The sequence below is a fragment of the Pelophylax lessonae genome (genome assembly GCF_965119305.1).
Source record: "Pelophylax lessonae genome assembly, chromosome: 8".
Taxonomy (NCBI): domain Eukaryota; kingdom Metazoa; phylum Chordata; class Amphibia; order Anura; family Ranidae; genus Pelophylax; species Pelophylax lessonae.
The window spans coordinates 107,253,748-107,271,284 of NC_138775.1; the positions used below are offsets into that span (position 1 = coordinate 107,253,748).

A 17,537-nucleotide genomic window follows, 5' to 3' on the forward strand; every position below is an offset into this window, starting at 1 on the left:
ATTGACAGACGCAGCACCCGCCCCTCTATTTTGAGTGGGTTGGGGTTTTTTCCTCTAAACACTGCTTGCAACTAAACTGAAGTCTATAGCAGAGTATGTGGGTGTATGCCTGCAGGGACGGCCCTATAGGCGTGGTAAAGCTTTTTCCTACCCAGTGTTCTACTCCTGTAGGGGGCAGTATAACCCAATGGTCAAGAATTATATGGAGCTGCGTCTGTCAATGAACTTCAGAGAAAAGGATTTTACGGTAAGACAAAAATCCAGTTTTTTGGTGAGATACTCCCAATAGGAACACGTCTTAAGGGATGCAGACCCAGCAGCTTTCCTCAGAGCCCTGCAGCTGCCACAGCTGGCAGATAATTATGAAACTACTCCCATTTGACCCACTCAGCACAAAGGCACAGAGGAACAAACAATATCTTCAGAACAACAAAAGATAGGAATTTGCAACAAAGTTTGTTTAAATCCTTGTAATGTACATAGATCACCCAGAGGGAATGTTTTTTCTTAACAAAAGTGGAGTTACGCTTTAAATACATTTCAGTTAGCGTGTTCAATACTTTTTTAATGTGTCATTCCATTTTCTTACACATAACCTAATTTCTGAATGCATTTGTTTTAGTTTCTTTGCATGTATGGATTGCATAGGTTGTTACTGACATAGGGAACATTTTATGTCAAAAGCACCTTTAGAAATATATTTACCTAAAAATGGTGACGTGTTCAATACTAATTTTAACTGCTGTAGGTGAACTGGTTCCATAGAAAGCCAGTTTGGTTCACATGTCATGAGAATTGAATTCAGTTCAAAACGCATTCAATTCGCATATATGCGAATGGAGCCTAAGTGTGTAACAGAAAAACATCTTTTATATATGACTGTGCCACACATGTCTTTTAGATTCTTGCTTGTGGCACTGTGATTAACCACTTGCAGACCAGCCACAGTATATATATATATATATATATATATATATATGTATGTATATATATATATATATATATATATATATATATGTATGTATATATATATATATATTTATATATATATATATATATATATATATATATATATACACACACACACACACATACACAGTGCCTTGCAAAAGTATTCGGCCCCCTTGAACTTTTTGACCTTTTGCCACATTTCAGGCTTTAAACATAAAGATATAAAACTGTAATGTTTTGTGAAGAATCAACAACAAGTGGGACACAATCATGAAGGCTCGGTTCACACTAGGGCAACCTGTGAGGCGACCTGGTCGCCTCACAGGTCGCCTCCCATAGGGAAGCTGCGGACCCGTTCTAATAGGAGCGACACAAGTCGCTCCGACCTAGAAAAAGGGTCCGGAGCTTCTTTGGGGCGACCAGGAGGCGACCACCATAGACTTCAATGTTATGAAGTCCGTGGCGGCCGCTCCGAGGTCGCGGCGCGCTGCTCGCACCGCGACCTTCGAGGTCGCGGTGCGAAGTAGCATCGCCTGCATGTGAACGGGGGCGAAGTGGAACGAAATTTATTGGATATTTCAAACTTTTTTAACAAATAAAAAACTGAAAAATTGGGCGTGCAAAATTATTCAGCCCCCTTAAGTTAATACTTTGTAGCACCACCTTTTGCTGCGATTACAGCTGTAAGTCGCTTGGGGTATGTCTCTGTCAGTTTTGCACATCGAGAGACTGAAATTTTTGCCCATTCCTCCTTGCAAAACAGCTCGAGCTCAGTGAGGTTGGATGGAGAGCGTTTGTGAACAGAAGTTTTCAGTTCTTTCTACAGATTCTCGATTGGATTCAGGTCTGGACTTTGACTTGGCCATTCTAACACCTGGATATGTTTATTTGTGAACCATTCCATTGTAGATTTTGCTTAATGTTTTGGATCATTGTCTTGTTGGAAGACGAATCTCCGTCCCAGTCTCAGGTCTTTTGCAGACTCCATCAGGTTTTCTTCCAGAATGGTCCTGTATTTGGCTCCATCCATCTTCCCATCAATTTTAACCATCTTCTCTGTCCTTGCTGAAGAAAAGCAGGCCCAAACCATGATGCTGCCACCACCATGTTTGACAGTGGGAATGGTGTGTTCAGGGTGATGAGCTGTGTTGCTTTTACGCCAAACAATGTTTTTGCATTGTTGCCAAAAAGTCCGAATTTTGTTTCATCTGACCAGAGCACCTTCTTCCACGTTTGGTGTATCTCCCAGGTGGCTTGTGGCAAACTTTAAACGACACTTTTTATGGATATCTTTAAGAAATGGCTTTCTTCTTGCCACTCCTCCATAAAGGCCAGATTTGTGCAGTATACGACTGATTGTTGTCCTATGGACAGAGTCTCCCACCTCAGCTGTAGATCTCTGCAGTTCATCCAGAGTGATCATGGGCCTCTTGGCTGCATCTCTGATCAGTCTTCTCCTTGTATGAGCTGAAAGTTGAGAGGGACAGCCAGGTCTTCGTAGATTTTCAGTGGTCTGATACTTCTTCCATTTCAATATTATCGCTTGCACAGTGCTCCTTGGGATGTTTAAAGCTTGTGAAATCTTTTTGTATCCAAATACGGTTTTAAACTTCTCCACAACAGTATCTCGGACCTGCCTGGTGTGTTTCTTGTTCTTCATGATGCTCTCTGCGCTTTAAACGGACCTCTGAGACTATCACAGTGCAGGTGCATTTATACAGAGACTTGATTACACACAGGTGGGTTCTATTTATCATCATTAGTCATGGTCGGCCGATAATCGTTGCGCGTGTACGGGGCTATAGTCATTTAGGTCAACATTGGATCATTCAGAGATCCTCCCTGAACTTCTGGAGAGAATTTGCTGCATTGAAAGTAGAGGGGCTGAATAATTTTTCACGCCCAATTTTTCAGTTTTTTATTTGTTAACAAAGTTTGAAATATCCACTTCATGATTGTGTCCCACTTTTTGTTGATTCTTCACAAAAAATTACAGTTTTATATCTTTATGTTTGAAGCCTGAAATGTGGAACACGGATCTCTGTCTTCATTTAGTGAGTCTATCACCCACACAGAAAGCATGCCCTAGGGACACACCTAACCCTTTGATCGCCCCTAGTGTTAGCCCCTTCCCTTCCAGTGTTATTACTACAGTAACAGTGCATATTTTCAGCACTGATTACTGTAATAATGTCACTGGTTCCCAAAAAAGTGTTAGTTAGGTGTCCAAATGGTACGCCGCAATGTCAAATAAATAAAAATGCCATAAAAATATCCCATTTTTTATAGACGCAATAACTTTAGCACAAACCAAAAATAAGTAGCAGAATACATACTGGCCTAAATTGATGAAGAAATTCGATTTTTACATTTTTAATTGGATAGGTTTTATAGCAGAAATTAAAAAAAATATATATATAGATTTTCTTTTTTTCAAAATTGACGCTCTTTTTTTATTTCTAGCGCAAAAAATAAAAACTACATAAGGTGATCAAATGACACCAAAAGAAAGCTCTATTTGTGGGAATTAAATGACAATTTTTTTGGGGTAAAGCGTTGTCAGTTAAAAAAAATGGCTTTGTCATTAAGGGGGTAAAACCTTCCGGTCCAGAAGTGGTTAAGGCATATTAGTAGGGTAAGGGACTATGTCATATAGAAGGTGTGGTTCCCAACCTAGGTAGTAGGTTTAGCCAACATCCCTGATAAATGTCTTGAAGGGGGTTTGGTGCCTCAGGCCAAAGAAAGTGGGACTTTATGGGCTTAGTAAGACAATATATGTAAAATGATAACAATTTATTGAGTATAAAAACAGAACAGAAAATAATAACACTCTGTAATGTGTTTGGGTTATAGACCCATTTGTGAGGGTGAAGTAAGTTGAGAAATAAGTGACACGGTGATATGGTGACATATGAATATATCTCACTGCTATTCCATGCTTGAAGATTCAGCCTGGGGTCTGCAGAGAGGAAATATCCTGTTTTTCCTACGCATTTCGGCTTACAATTACAGCGCCTTTATCAAGGAAGGTTTGTTTACCATATCTGTAAGTATAGTAGGTAAAAAAACAAACCTATGCATTCCATGGGTGAGTTCCCATTAGTCGTATGGTTTCAATACATACTTTGAAAAATTGTGTGCCTGATCCTGGATACCTTGCTTCTGATCTTCTATTTTCACACTAGGAATTGGTATGGCTGCTGCTGTTGAGGTATATGACACAGTGAGGGTATTAAGTACTGACTTCCTTTTGGCTAGAGAGTATATATATATATATATATATATATATATATATATATATATATATATATAGTATGTATAGTATTCATTACTTACTAGCAGCGTAATCGCTTGTAAATAAAGAAAGAATTGGGGTCAATCCCAGTCAATTCAGGTTTTCCCTGGTGTAATAGGGTAAAAAATAAACCCAATTAAATTTCAAGGAAGAAAAATATATTTGATTTCAGGGAGAAAATGTCATCAATACATGAAAGGATCTGTATTGTAGACTTGTGAAGAACTGACTTTTAGATAGTGTGTAGCAGCAAGAGGATGGTCCGGTTGCAGCAAGTCCTGTAGGTCTGCCTCGCTCCCTCATCAAGGGGGAAGTGGCGTCCTGTCTCAATTCCCCGGCCTTTTATTGCGGCTCGCGCATGTGCAGTGTGAGCGCAACGTAATGCCACGTCTACAGGCCCGACTTCTGGGTCTGTGTGTAGGAGGAGCGTGCGTCAGCCGAGGCTGCGCGCGCACCCTGTTGGAAAGATAGGCGAATGGCTGCAATAGGCCGCTGACACAGAAACAGAGAATGATCACTGAGTAGGTGATCACAGAGGGGATAGAGGATACACCGCCCTCCGTTTTTTCTCATAGTACCCCCGGTTAGGTAATACCGGGGTTACCTGTGCCGGGTGTGATAAAGGATTGGGCATGGTTATATGGTGCAGGCAAAAAAATTATTAAAGAGAAATTAATTATAATCGTGAATAAATGTGATAGGTGACAATGAGTGTCAAAAATACATAACTGGACAATATGGAATACATACATAATTATACAATAATATATGGTACAGCAGTATATATAAGGGGGGGGGGATTTTTGGATGGGCTATAAGAGGTGAAGTTCCCAATTGCGGGGGACAGAATCTGCAGTTCCAGGAGGATTTTATGTTAGGGACCTCACATAGCCTCAGAGGGTGGAATATAGGAAGATTTGGGTCAAAGTATGTACGATGGAAATATCATGTTAAGTGATATTGGAGGGTTAGGTTATATCTAAATAAGTTAGAAAAAGCCCCTGCGCTATTACTAGTAAATAATAGGGATGTTGGAATAAACTAAGAATGGTATCCGCTGCAGCTCTTATTTCAGCCTTTCATAGGAAACTGAATCAATCACAATAGGTAAAATGTTAAAGCCGCGCTTATCCGGACATAAATTATCAATAAATAGGTGTATAGATAAATAAGTAAATATATAAATGTTGTGCTTCATAAACAAGATGCAAAAGATAAATCCAAAGTGCTGATAGTGCCCCAAATTGTGCAATAATGTAAAATAACTGTACACAGGAATATAAATTCTTAGAATCGGATCTGCTGTGAACAAAGTGCTAAGTGCAAAATAACAATGCAACCAAGTTGCATAACAAAGTATATGTCCTAGTGTGAGGACTGGCTGTGCTTACAAGGAAAGTAAAGTTAAAGTGACATAGTGAATGTGAGCTCCGTGACATAAAATTCAATGTAGCAAATATAATCATCAACTTCCAGGTAATAAAACAAGTTCGTTCTGTGATATGCAGCAGCATCAATCATCATAAAGTGACTGTGGCGTGGACACAGGTGATAGGATCAGGTGGGTGATTCCAGGCACCAGACAGTGAACGGTGACAGAGAAAATAAACAAAGCTTCTGGGTGTGCTACACCCTTACCTTACTGCTGTAAGGTTACAGCATTTTAAAACATGTTTTTCCTGTGATCCTGCGCTTCTCCAAAGGGGATGCTGGGAGGGGATATTGTATTAAGGTCCTTCCTCCTTCCAACTTCCAGGGGTGAGGGGGGGGGGGGGTTTGGTATGTCCTAAGAACTCCCAAAGAGGGGCAGACAAAAACAAAGCTTCCTCTGGTGTAGTATAAAACGATTTATTGGCATAAACAAATGTAGCGACTTACATTGAGGCTTTCCTGAGTCGGTGAATATGGATGTCTGTATCGATCGGTCGGTGATGCCGCACTTCCGCCTCTGCGTCTCTACGCGTATCGTCACGGCCACGTGACTTCTTCAGGAGATATTAGCTGGAAGTTGATGATTATATTTGCTACATTGAATTTTATGTCACGGAGCTCACATTCACCATGTCACTTTAACTTTACTTTCCTTGTAAGCACAGCCAGTCCTCACACTAGCACATATACTTTGTTATGCAACTTGGTTGCATTGTTATTTTGCACTTGGCACTTTGTTCACAGCATATTTACTTATTAATTTATACACTTATTTATTGATAATTTATGTCAGGAAAGGCGCAGCTTTAACATTTTACCTATTAGGTTATACCTAGTTTTTGTGTTTTATGCCAGTGGTATATTGATTTTCAACAATAACTGTCAGACAAGGTTTTGGGTAAATGAATGTAGGTGACACAAGGATGTCATGGGTTGGAAGATATGGAGTTGCATGCTCTTGTGCATTTAAATTTTATAGTGAAACAAGTCACTATTTAGGAAAGAAGTGCATTTTAAATTTTGGAGTGGAGCAAGAATTTTTTACATAGTTACATAGTTAGTGAGGTTGAAAAAAGACATCAGTCCATCCAGTTCAACCTATGATGTGTGTGTGTGTTTGCTGTAAACCGTACATTGTATACCCCTGTATGTTGTGGTCTTTAAGGTGCTCATCTAATAGTTTTTTGAAACTATCAATGCTCCCTGCTGATACGGCTGCTTGCGGAAGAGAATTCCACATCCTTACTGCTCTTACAGTGAAGAACCCCCTGCTGCGTATTTTAAGGTTAAACTGCCTTTCCTCTAGTTTTAGTGAGTGGCCACATGTCTTATTGTATTCCCTTTCTCTGAATAGGTTTTTCCATATGCTAGGGTTGCCAGTCCAGTATTTGTACATTAATATCATATCCCCCCTCAAGCGTCTCTTCTCCAGAGAGAATAAGTTCAGTGCTTGTAGTCTTTCTTCATAGCTGATGTCCTCCATTCCCCTAATTATTTTTGTTGCCCTTCTCTGGACTTTCTCCAGTTCCAGCACATCCTTTCTGAGGACCGGTGCCCAGAACTGGACAGCATACTCCAGATGTGGCCGGACCAGTCTTGTAGAGTGGGAGAATAATCTCTTTATTTCTGGAGTGAATCCCCTTTTTTATACATCCCAGTATTCTGTTGGCTTTGCTTGCAACGGCTTGGCATTGCATGCCACTGCCAAGCCTGTTGTCTACCAGTACCCCCAGGTCCTTTTCCATCCTAGACTCACCCAGAGGTTCCCCCCCTCCCTAATGAGTAGCTTGCTTTCTGGTTTCTGGCACCCAAGTGCATTACTTTACATTTTTCAACATTAAACCTTAATCTGCCATGTAGTTGCCCACCGCATTATTTTGTTCAGGTCCGCTTGTAAGGTTTCCACATCCTGCCCAGAAGATATTGGCATGCTTAGGTTAGTATCATCCGCAAATACCGATATTTTACTCGATATCCCCTCCTCTAGATCATTTATGAATAAATTAAACAGGATTGGCCCCAGAACAGAACCCTGGGGGACCCCGCTTTCCACACCACCCAATCTGAGTACTCCCCATTAATCACCACCCTTTGCAACCTCCCCTGGAGCCAGTTCTCTATTCAGGTACTCACCTTATGGTCCATACCTACCTTCCTTAGTTTGAACAGTAAGCGTTTGTGGGGAACGGTGTCAAAGGCCTTTGCAAAGTCCAGATACACCACATCCACAGGCTTACCTTTATCTAGGTGGCAGCTCACTTCATCATAGAAGGTCAATAGATTGGTCTGGCAAGAATGATTTTTCATGAATCCATGCTGATTACTACTAATAATACCGTTTCCATTACTAGAGTCTTGTATGTGGTCCCTTAACATGCCCTCAAAAATATCTTGCAGACTACTGATGTTAGGCTGACCGGCCTATAGTTACCCGGGATATATCTCGGCCCCTTTTTAAATATTGGTACCACGTTGGCTTTTTTCCAATCAGCTGGCACCATACCCGTCTGTAAACTATCCTTAAAGATCAAGAATAATGGTCTGGCAATCACCTGGCTGAGCTCCTTAAGAACCCTCGGGTGCAAGCCATCCGGTCCAGATGATTTATTTATGTTAAGTTTCTCTAGTTTAGTTCTAAGTCTATCTTCTGTTAGCAATGGCAGTATTTCCTGAGGTGTGTTGTTTAGTTTGGCCTTACAAGCTGGGTTAGTGTAGCCCTCCAATTCTTTTGTGAAGACTGAAGAGAAGAAATTATTTAACACTACCACGTTTCCCTGTCCTCTGTGGCCAAAACTCCCTTATCGTCTTTTATGGGGCCAATGTGTTCTGGCCTTTTTGCTGAATGGAGGAGGGTCAAAAACATTAAGTAGAAAAAATAGAAAAAAATAGAGAATTGAGAAAAGTAGTGTAATGAATAAATGATTTTATTGTTGTTTGTTCTGACATAATGGGTTCAATCCGTTGTACCAGAGGCGAAACCCTCTAGAAATGGGGGATAACTTTCGGTTTAATTTAAACCGGGTGGTATTGTCGCTTTGAGTTTCTTGATCCATCGCATTTCAAGTTGTAGGAGAGACTTATTCCAGTCTCCCCCCTCTGGACGGAATATGTATCCTGTCCAGTGCTGAAAATGTCACTTTTGGCATCCTGTATTTGTGAAAGTAGGTGATGTGTCAGCCAAGAGGGACAAAAAAAATCCCTATCCTCATGCTTTGAAGCGGTTTGTTAACTCTCTGTCCAAGTTCCTGACATGTCTTTCCGACATAAAATGCTCCACATTCGCATTCCATTAAGTATATAATGCATTTTGTTCTGCAGTTGACAAAATGTTTTTGATGTAGATTTTTGTACTACTGTACATTGTGCACAAGAGCCACATGGAAAGGTGCCCTTTGTTTTGCACAGGTCTTTTCATGTTTTCATTTCACTGTGGACCAGAGTTTGTTGCATGGATCCTGTTTTTTTGTAAGTGATCATTGGATTATTGGGCACCAGATCTGGTGGTCCTCTTTCAGGATGGACCAGTGTTTTTGGAGAATATTTCTGATTTTTTGATGTTCGTTTGAAAATCTCATAATGATCCTTGTTATTGGTTTCTCTTTTTCATTTTTATTGTCCTTTTTGAATAAGATTTCTTGTCTGTTTCTTTTCTGAAGGCCTTACAAAGGCAGATTTTGGTATACCCTCTTTCCCTAAGCCTTATGGTCATGGCATCGCTTCTTTTTGGAATTCTGTTGGGTTTGTGCAGTTTCTTTTTAGCCTTAGAAACTGGCTGTACGGTATGGATCTTTTCTGTATAGAGTAGACATTAGGTTGCCTTCTTCATCTTTATAAATGTATGTGTCCAAGAAGGGTACTCTAGTTTTGCTATACATCATAGTGAAGGACATATTATGGTTGTTTTGGTTCATTCTTTTGAGGCAGTCATCAATCAAATTCTCTGGTCCATTCCATATCATCAGTATGTCATCTATATACCTTTGCCACAACATTATGTTCCTTGTGTATATTTGGTTTTCTTCTTGTGTTAAGAAATCCTGTTCCCATTCACCAAGAAAAATATTGGCGTGTGAGGGCACACAGCTAGTGCCCATGGCTACTCCGCAGACTTGTAAGTAGTAGGAAAAAATATTGTGGTTAAGGATGAGGTCCAGCATGCGAAGAATGAAATAATTGAATCTGCGATCATGTTTGCTCTGTTGGCGTAGAGTCCGTTCTACCGCTTTGAGTCCTTTGGTGTGGGGAATATTATTATATAATGACTCAACGTCAATTGAAACCAGTAGGGCATCTGTTGGTATTGTTATGCCATCCAAAATTTGTAGTAAGTTAACAGTATCCTTCGTATAGGATGGTAATTTTGTTACATGTGGTTTTAGGTAGGCGTCTATTACTTGACTTGCATTCTCTGTGATATTTCCATTGCCTGAAATAATTGGTCTTCCAGGGGGATTGGTTGGGTCCTTATGTACCTTGGGTAGGGCATAAAAAGTAGGTACTCTAGGATGTTTGGTTCTGGTAAATTCCCATATGGCACTTTTCCACTGCAAGTACCGGCTCGGCTCTACTCGGCCCTGCTTGGCCCAGTTTGCTTTTCCACTGCTGGTACCGCATGGTACGGTGTTGGAACGGTTCGGTACAGTACGGAATGGTTTGCTTTTCCACTAAAGTAGTACTAAAGTTAAGTGGGTGGGATAACAACGATTCTCTGACCAATCAGTGGCTAGTAGTGACTGCATGCAAAGGATTGTGGGATATGGTACCTCTTGGAACCACAATCGAGGTGGTACTGTTTTTGAGAGCCATACCGTTTGGTTCCATGCAGTGGAAAAGCACCGCCGTACCATACCGAACCGAACCGTTCCTAAACCGTACCATGCGGTACCAGCAGTGGAAAAGCACAAAAGCGAGCCGAACCGTTCGGGTTCCATGCAGTGGAAAAGCGCCAATAGAGTTTGTGAGATAATCCCGTCATTGTATGCTCTGTCCAGTAATCTGTAAAATTCTTCATTGAAGGTTTGTAGCATGAGGGGTGAGATTTGTTTATAACATTTTTTGTTTTCCAGAATCCTTAGGCACGTTAACTTGTAGTTCTCATTGTCCATCAATACCACATTCCCACCTTTATCAGATGGTTTAATTGTTATTTGTTCATTGTCTCCGAGTTCTTTTAGGGCCTTTTTTTGTTTTGTGGTTAAGTTTGTGGTGCTTGTGACCTCTCGAAGTTTCTCAATGTCCTTGGTAGTTTCTCGGACAAATAGTGCAATGGCTGGGTTCATATTGAGAGGTGGGAATTTGTGTGATTTTTTCTTTAATTGTGGATTGGTTCTTTGCTCTACTTCATTTTCTTCTTCTTCTTCACTATCTAAGAGTAAGTCTGATTCCTCTAGATCATCCAGGCCTCCTTCCTCCAATAATAGGTTAAGGTCTCTAATGGCGCGGAATTCTGCAGCTGTTAATGCAGTAGGTGGTTCTTTAGCCAATGTTTTTTTGTTGTAGATTACCTTGAATAGTAGATTCCTTGCGAATAAATAAATGTCTTTAATTACCTCAAACTTGTCCATGCTCTTGTTGGGGCAAAAGGAGAGTCCTAGAGGGAGGACCTCCATTTGTTCTGTTGTCAACATCTGGGAGGAGAGATTTATAATATTTCGTCCCTCTTCTCCTCTTGTCTCGTTTCTGTTGCTTCCTGTGTTTTTGGTATCTTGGTTTGTGTTTTTGTGGTTTGTTTCCCTAAAAAAAACACCCCTTTGTTGCTTTGGTTCTTCATCTTGATTTCTTCTTGATCTTGTGAAGATCTGATGGTGTTTCATTGGTTTATTTGTTGAACCTTCTTCTACTGCCTCTGATTCTGGTATGTTTGTTTCTTCTTTGTCGTTGTAAACTTCTCCGTCTCTCTTGTCATAGTGATAATTTGGATTTCTTGGGAATCTGTTACCGTATTGGTTCTTATTACGGTTTTGTCTGGTATTACTTGTCCACTTGTAGGTGCGGCCTTGGGTGAAGGCATTCTTATCGCGCCAATATTTCTTTTCTTTTTTCTTGATAATTTCCTTGCTGTGTTCTTCTAAGTGATCTTTTAATTTTTTCTCCTGTTCACTATATAATGCCACCGTTTTTAGGGGGGAGAGTTGTCCATAAATTGTTTTTATCTCTCCATCTAGGCTTTTGATTTGCCTAAGGCCTTGGTCCTCAACCCTGGTCCTCAGGGCCCACTAACAGGCCAGGTTTGCAAGATAACTGAAATACATCCCAGGTGATATAATTTGCTGCTCAGTGATTGCAGTAATTTAGTCTGCATCTCCCCAAGGTAATACCTAAAATCTGGCCTGTAAGTGGGACTGGAGTTGAGGACCACTGGCCTAACTTATTCCTCCTGAAGAAGTATCATCAAATTGCGTGAACACTCATTGAGGTTTTTTTTCCCATTCTTTTTTCATTTGGACAGTAATGTTATCGAGTGTGGGAAATATTTGGATTCTTAAACCAGCTGGATTAATGTTCTCATTAATATATCTTTCGAATGAGCGGATATGCCAATGCAATGCAGATTTCCTTTCCAGATGTTTTTTTAGGGTTGAAAAGAGTGCGGTAATATCCAAATCTAGTTGTTCTTTTTCTTGGAAACTGGTCTGTATACACCGCATCAGGGAGTCCCACTTGTTTCCCATCAGGTCCCCCATTATGTTTTTCTTCCTTCCGTGTGAGTAGTTTCAGTTCCAAAAAGGAGAAAACTGAAAAAGTATTGATTTGTCCCTCTTGCTCCTTTTCAAAAAGCAATTTATGCTGAATAGAAGGGAGTGTGATTAATATCAAAATATTGTCGTTCTATGCCCTGCTGTATGGCATAAAGGGTAGATCATATCGATATATAGGTTTGGGATCTATGAGGTCGTGGATGTGTTCTCCATCCAATACAGATCCTTTCATGTATTAATGACATTTTCTCCCTGAAACAAAATATATTTTTCTTCCTTGAATTTTCATTGGGTTTATTTTTTACCCTATTACACCAGGGAAAACCTGGGAATTGACTGGGATTGACCCCAATTCTTTCTTTATTTACAAGCGATTAGGCTGCTAGTAAGTAATGAATACTATATATATATATATATATATATATATATATGTATACTCTATAGCCAAAAGGAAGTCAGTACTTAATACCCTCACTGTGTCATATACCTCAACAGCAGCAGCCATACCAATTCCTAGTGTGAAAATAAAAGATCAGAAGCAAGGTATCCAGGATCAGGCACACAATTTTTCAAAGTATGTATTGAAACCATGCGACTAATGGGAACTCACCCATGGAATGCATAGGTTTGATTTTTTACCTACTATACTTACAGATATGGTGAAAAACCCTTCCTTGATAAAGGCGCTGTAATTGTAAGCCGAAACGCGTAGGAAAACAGGATATTTCCTCTCTGCAGACCCCAGGCTGAATCTTCAAGCATGGAATAGCAGAGAGATATATTCATATGTCACCATATCACCGTGTCACTTATTTCTCAACTTACTACACCCTCACAAATGGGTCTATAACCCAAACACATTACAGAGTGTTATTATTTTCTTTTCTATTTTTATTCTCAATAAATTGTTATAATTTTACATATATTGTCTTACTAAGCCCATAAAGTCCCACTTTCTTTGGCCTGAGGCACCAAACCCCCTTCAAGGACTATGTCATATTACCATGCACATAGTGAGTAGTATCAAGTGCTAAGCCTCCAACTGCACAATTCTTCCACAGCGCTTTCTCCCCGGCCTATTTTGATTACTGTCTTCTGGGTGTCCTAGGCTAAACTGTCCCACCCCCAATTCCAGGGAAAAAAAATATCTGAGGTCCTGGATGTAACAAACACTTCTGTTAAATATGAATGATAATGTCAGATGGTTTTCTTAAGTACATTCACAAACACGTACCCCTTAGTCCATTTAATTCCCCAACCCAACAGTGTTCATCCTTCTGGGAAATGATCTAATAAAAAAAAAAAAAAAAAAAGAAAATTATATTTTAAGATTTACAATGTCCCCTCCCCATGTAATTAAATATGTCCACCCAAAATACCGTAATTATGTCATTTTTGCGAAAGCCAAGCTCATCATCATCATGGCGCTCAAAGTCCAAAAGTGCCTTAGCTCTGCGATGCCTGCTTCGGGAGCATGATACATAATTTTCATGATCTCTCTGGTGGCTTTCCATAGAGTAGTCAGGTGTCAGGTCCTGTAAATAAAAAAAAATACTTTAAACCATGGCTATAAAATAAAACCAGTTCCCATTAAAATACCTTTCATAACATCAGAGAACAAACACAACATTCTCTGCATTTAGAAACGCTTTAAGATTTGTATTACATATAACTTCTCTAAAAAAATTGGATTTTTGACTTACCGTAAAATCCTCTCTCTTAAGTTCATTGACAGATGCAGCTCCATATTCTTCTCAACCATTGGTTTATGCTGTCCCTCTACAGGACGACACTAGGCAGGAAAAATCTTTACCACGCCTATGGGACAGTCCCTGCAGGCATACACCCACTCACTCTGCTATAGGATTCAGTTTTGTTGCAAGCAGTGTTTAGAAGAAAAAACCCATCCCACTCATAATTAGAGGGGCAGGTGCTGCGTCTGTCAATGAACTTCAGAGAAAAGGATTTTACGGTAAGTCAAAAATCCAGTTTTCTCTATCGTTCATTGACAGATGCAGTTCCATATTTGTTAGGCCAGCCAGGAACGCCACCCATCCCTCCGGATTACTGACCAGTAGTTTTGTTATCCCGGTGTCAGGTGGAGGAGCGGATGGAGTCCTGCAGCCAAAATATCGGGACCACAAATGTGAGTGCGGCAAGCATAACCTCAGAAACAACATTCGTAAAGGACTCATGGTTAGGAGAGATAGGTCTGAAGACAAGTTCCAAGGGAGAGAAGTCCAGGAGAGAGGTCAGGGGTGTGCCGAGTCGATAACCGGAGTTCGTATAGTCCAAAGGGGTGATCCGAAGAAAGGTTAAGAGCCAGCCGAGTTCGATAACGAGAGTCCGAATAGTCCGAAGGGGTGATCCAAAGAAAGGTCAGGAATAGCCAAGGTCAGTAAAGGAGATCAAACAAAACAGTAGTCAACAGGAAGCTAAACCTATACTAAGACACTAGCAGGAAATGGAAGAGGGTATATATAGGTCAGGGGATGAGGTAACCGACTACAGCCGGCCACTGGGTGGCGCAAGAGTCTTATCCCAAAAGGTAGACGATAGTGAGAAGCAAGCCTAGCATAGGAATCACCCAGTGGCTCAGGCAGCAGGGAAACGATCCAGAACACAAAATCAATTCCCAGCCAAGGGGTGACAATATTCTTCTAAACCATTGGGATGTCCAAAGCAGTATTTGCATGAGGGGTGGTAAAACAACGCAGAAAAGAACGTAATTCCCAAAAGGCTAAACTTAGCCAACCAGTGAACATGGAGCTCAACCAGGAACTGGAGCTCACCTAGAAAAAAAACATACACCCTCAGAGATAATATTTTCTCTTTTACACAGCAGCCTGCAAAACCTTGCGGCCAAAAGCAGCATCCCAAGATGCCAACCCATCTACTCTGTAGAATTTTGTGAACGTGTGCACAGATGACCAAGTTGCAGCCTTGCAAACTTGCATTACTGACGCCTGATGGCGAAAAGCCCAAGATGCACTCAGCGCCCTAGTAGAATACTGTTGTGGAAATTATATTATTATTTGTGTGGACATTTCTTTAGGATGTATTTTAGGTTGAATTGCCATTATGTCTCCGAGCAGTGTCAGTTTACTGGTAATCGCTATGCACAGCGAATATTGCTTTAACTGGCCTTGAGGAAAGACCTGTAATTGTGGAAACCTTCCATTAAATGTAGACTGCACGCTACTTGTAGCCTGATCATCCCTATCGGCGATGCCGGTCCGGATCTATGGCAGTGCAAGGCGAACTCCACCACCACTCCATGTATATCAGCCAGCCGGGGCCCTGGTATTCACTTACGGAGATATGTTTGTGATGTGGAATTCTTATTTTGATAATATCTGCCCTTTTACCAGGATTAATGGCTGGCAATGTTCTGTTATATTTGATCCATATGATTAAAATACTGCTGCTTTTGTCTTTTGCAGATATAGTAAAGTCTCATTCACTGGAACAGTAGCATGATCACTATCAAATATGTTTTTTATGAACTATATTATATAGGATTCACTCTAACAGGTTATGAGGAGAGAGTGCATGCTTGTGAATTAGCGAGGCCGAGTCCATGGCAGCTGGAGTCTCCTGCACACGGCCGTGTTTCTCCATAAACATACACTCCCCTTTCCTATTGTACTTTTGAAAGTATACATGTCTGTGATTGGTTGTGTGGACGCCACCTCCCCAGTAACCCCCTTTTGTTCTCTGACTATAAATTAACCAGTGCTCTGCTCTAAAGGCAGAGAATCTTCAGTTCGCATCAAATTGACACAGCGTGCGCCTGTTTCTGTTTTTGTCGCCGAGCAGGCTAGGATTTCCTTATGCAAAAGAGCTGTACATTGTACTTTTGAGTATAAGTGATTAATGGCGCTTTTGGCGCGTATTAATATCCACAAGTGCGCTTTTCAGCGCACCAAGCAAATTTCTATGCTCCAAACTCCATTCATTTCCACAACAAATACGCCTTCACAGAGAAAGGTGGAACCTGACCCTTCAGTGAATAAGCCTGTACCACTGTCTGCCTGATCCATCTGGATATGATCGCGGCAGACGCAACCAATCCCTTTTGAGGTCCTTCTGAGGGCATAGAGAGAGTCTGATTTCCTGAAAGATTCAGTAGCCACCAGGTAAACCCTAATTGCCCGAACCACATCCAAAGAATGCAAGGCAATTTCCTTGGGATGCTTGGGCTTAGGACAGAGTGAAGGCAGCACAATGTCTTCATTCAAATGGAAATCAGAAACCACCTTAGGAAGAAATGACAGATTAAATTGAAGTACCACTTTATCTCTGTGGACCACCAGATAAGGTGAATGGAAGGATAACGCCACTAATTCAGATACTCTGTAATAGCCACCAAAAAGGCAACCTTCTGTGACAGTGTAAGCAGAGGAATCTCCCTAATATTCTCAAAAGGAGGTTTTTGAAGAACAGACAGTAACAAGTTAAGATCCCACGAAGATAACAGGTATCGCCTCCGGATGAGCCATAAGTCGAACCCCTTGTATAAAAGTGTGAATCAAGGCATGCGTAACTAAAGGGCGATGGAAAAACACAGCCAAAGCCGACACTTGGCCTTTTATAGTGCCCAAGGCCAACCGCTGTTCAACCTCTTTTTGCAGAAAGGTCAAAATCCTAGCCACTGAAAAAAGGCGTGGATGAACCATGTACAATGGAAGTAGATTTTCTGGCCTTTAATAGTGTAGGAATTATGGAGTCAGAAAGACCCCTATCCTTCAATACCTGCCTTTCAACAGCCATGCTGTTAAAGCCAACACCTGTAAAGCAGGATGGACGATCAGCCCTTGAGACAGCAGATCTTCCCTGAGAGGAAGTCTCCAAGGAGCATCGGCGACCAACCTTACCAGATCTGCATACCAAGACCTACGAGACCAGTCTGGGGCCACCAGAATGACCTGAATCTCTTCCACCTCTATTCTGCGCACAAGCCTCGGCAGGAGTTTCAGCGAAGGGAATGCATAGATCAGCCGATATTGACCCCAAGGAGCCACCAGTGCGTCTGAGGTGTCGGCCAGAGGATCCCAAGACCTGGCTACATACCTCTGAACCTTTTTGTTAAGTCGAGAGGCTAACAGATCTACATTTGGTGTTCCCCACCGGACACACAGACGTTGAAACAGCTCCGGGTG

At 41.1% G+C, this 17,537-nt stretch overlaps 1 protein-coding gene across 2 annotated transcripts in view; it reads right to left on the reverse strand.

Moving 5' to 3' along the window:
* The window catches only part of SGSM3 (small G protein signaling modulator 3), a 335,727-nt gene that overhangs the window by 162,359 nt on the left and 155,831 nt on the right, over window positions 1–17,537 (reverse strand). For both annotated transcript variants that reach the window (XM_082265578.1, XM_082265577.1), the window contains exons 12-13: window positions 13,755–13,910; window positions 13,610–13,664 (exon numbers count right to left, since the gene is read on the reverse strand). In XM_082265578.1, coding sequence (XP_082121704.1) covers window positions 13,610–13,664; window positions 13,755–13,910 — 211 coding nt within the window. The remainder of the gene's footprint in view (window positions 1–13,609; window positions 13,665–13,754; window positions 13,911–17,537) is intronic.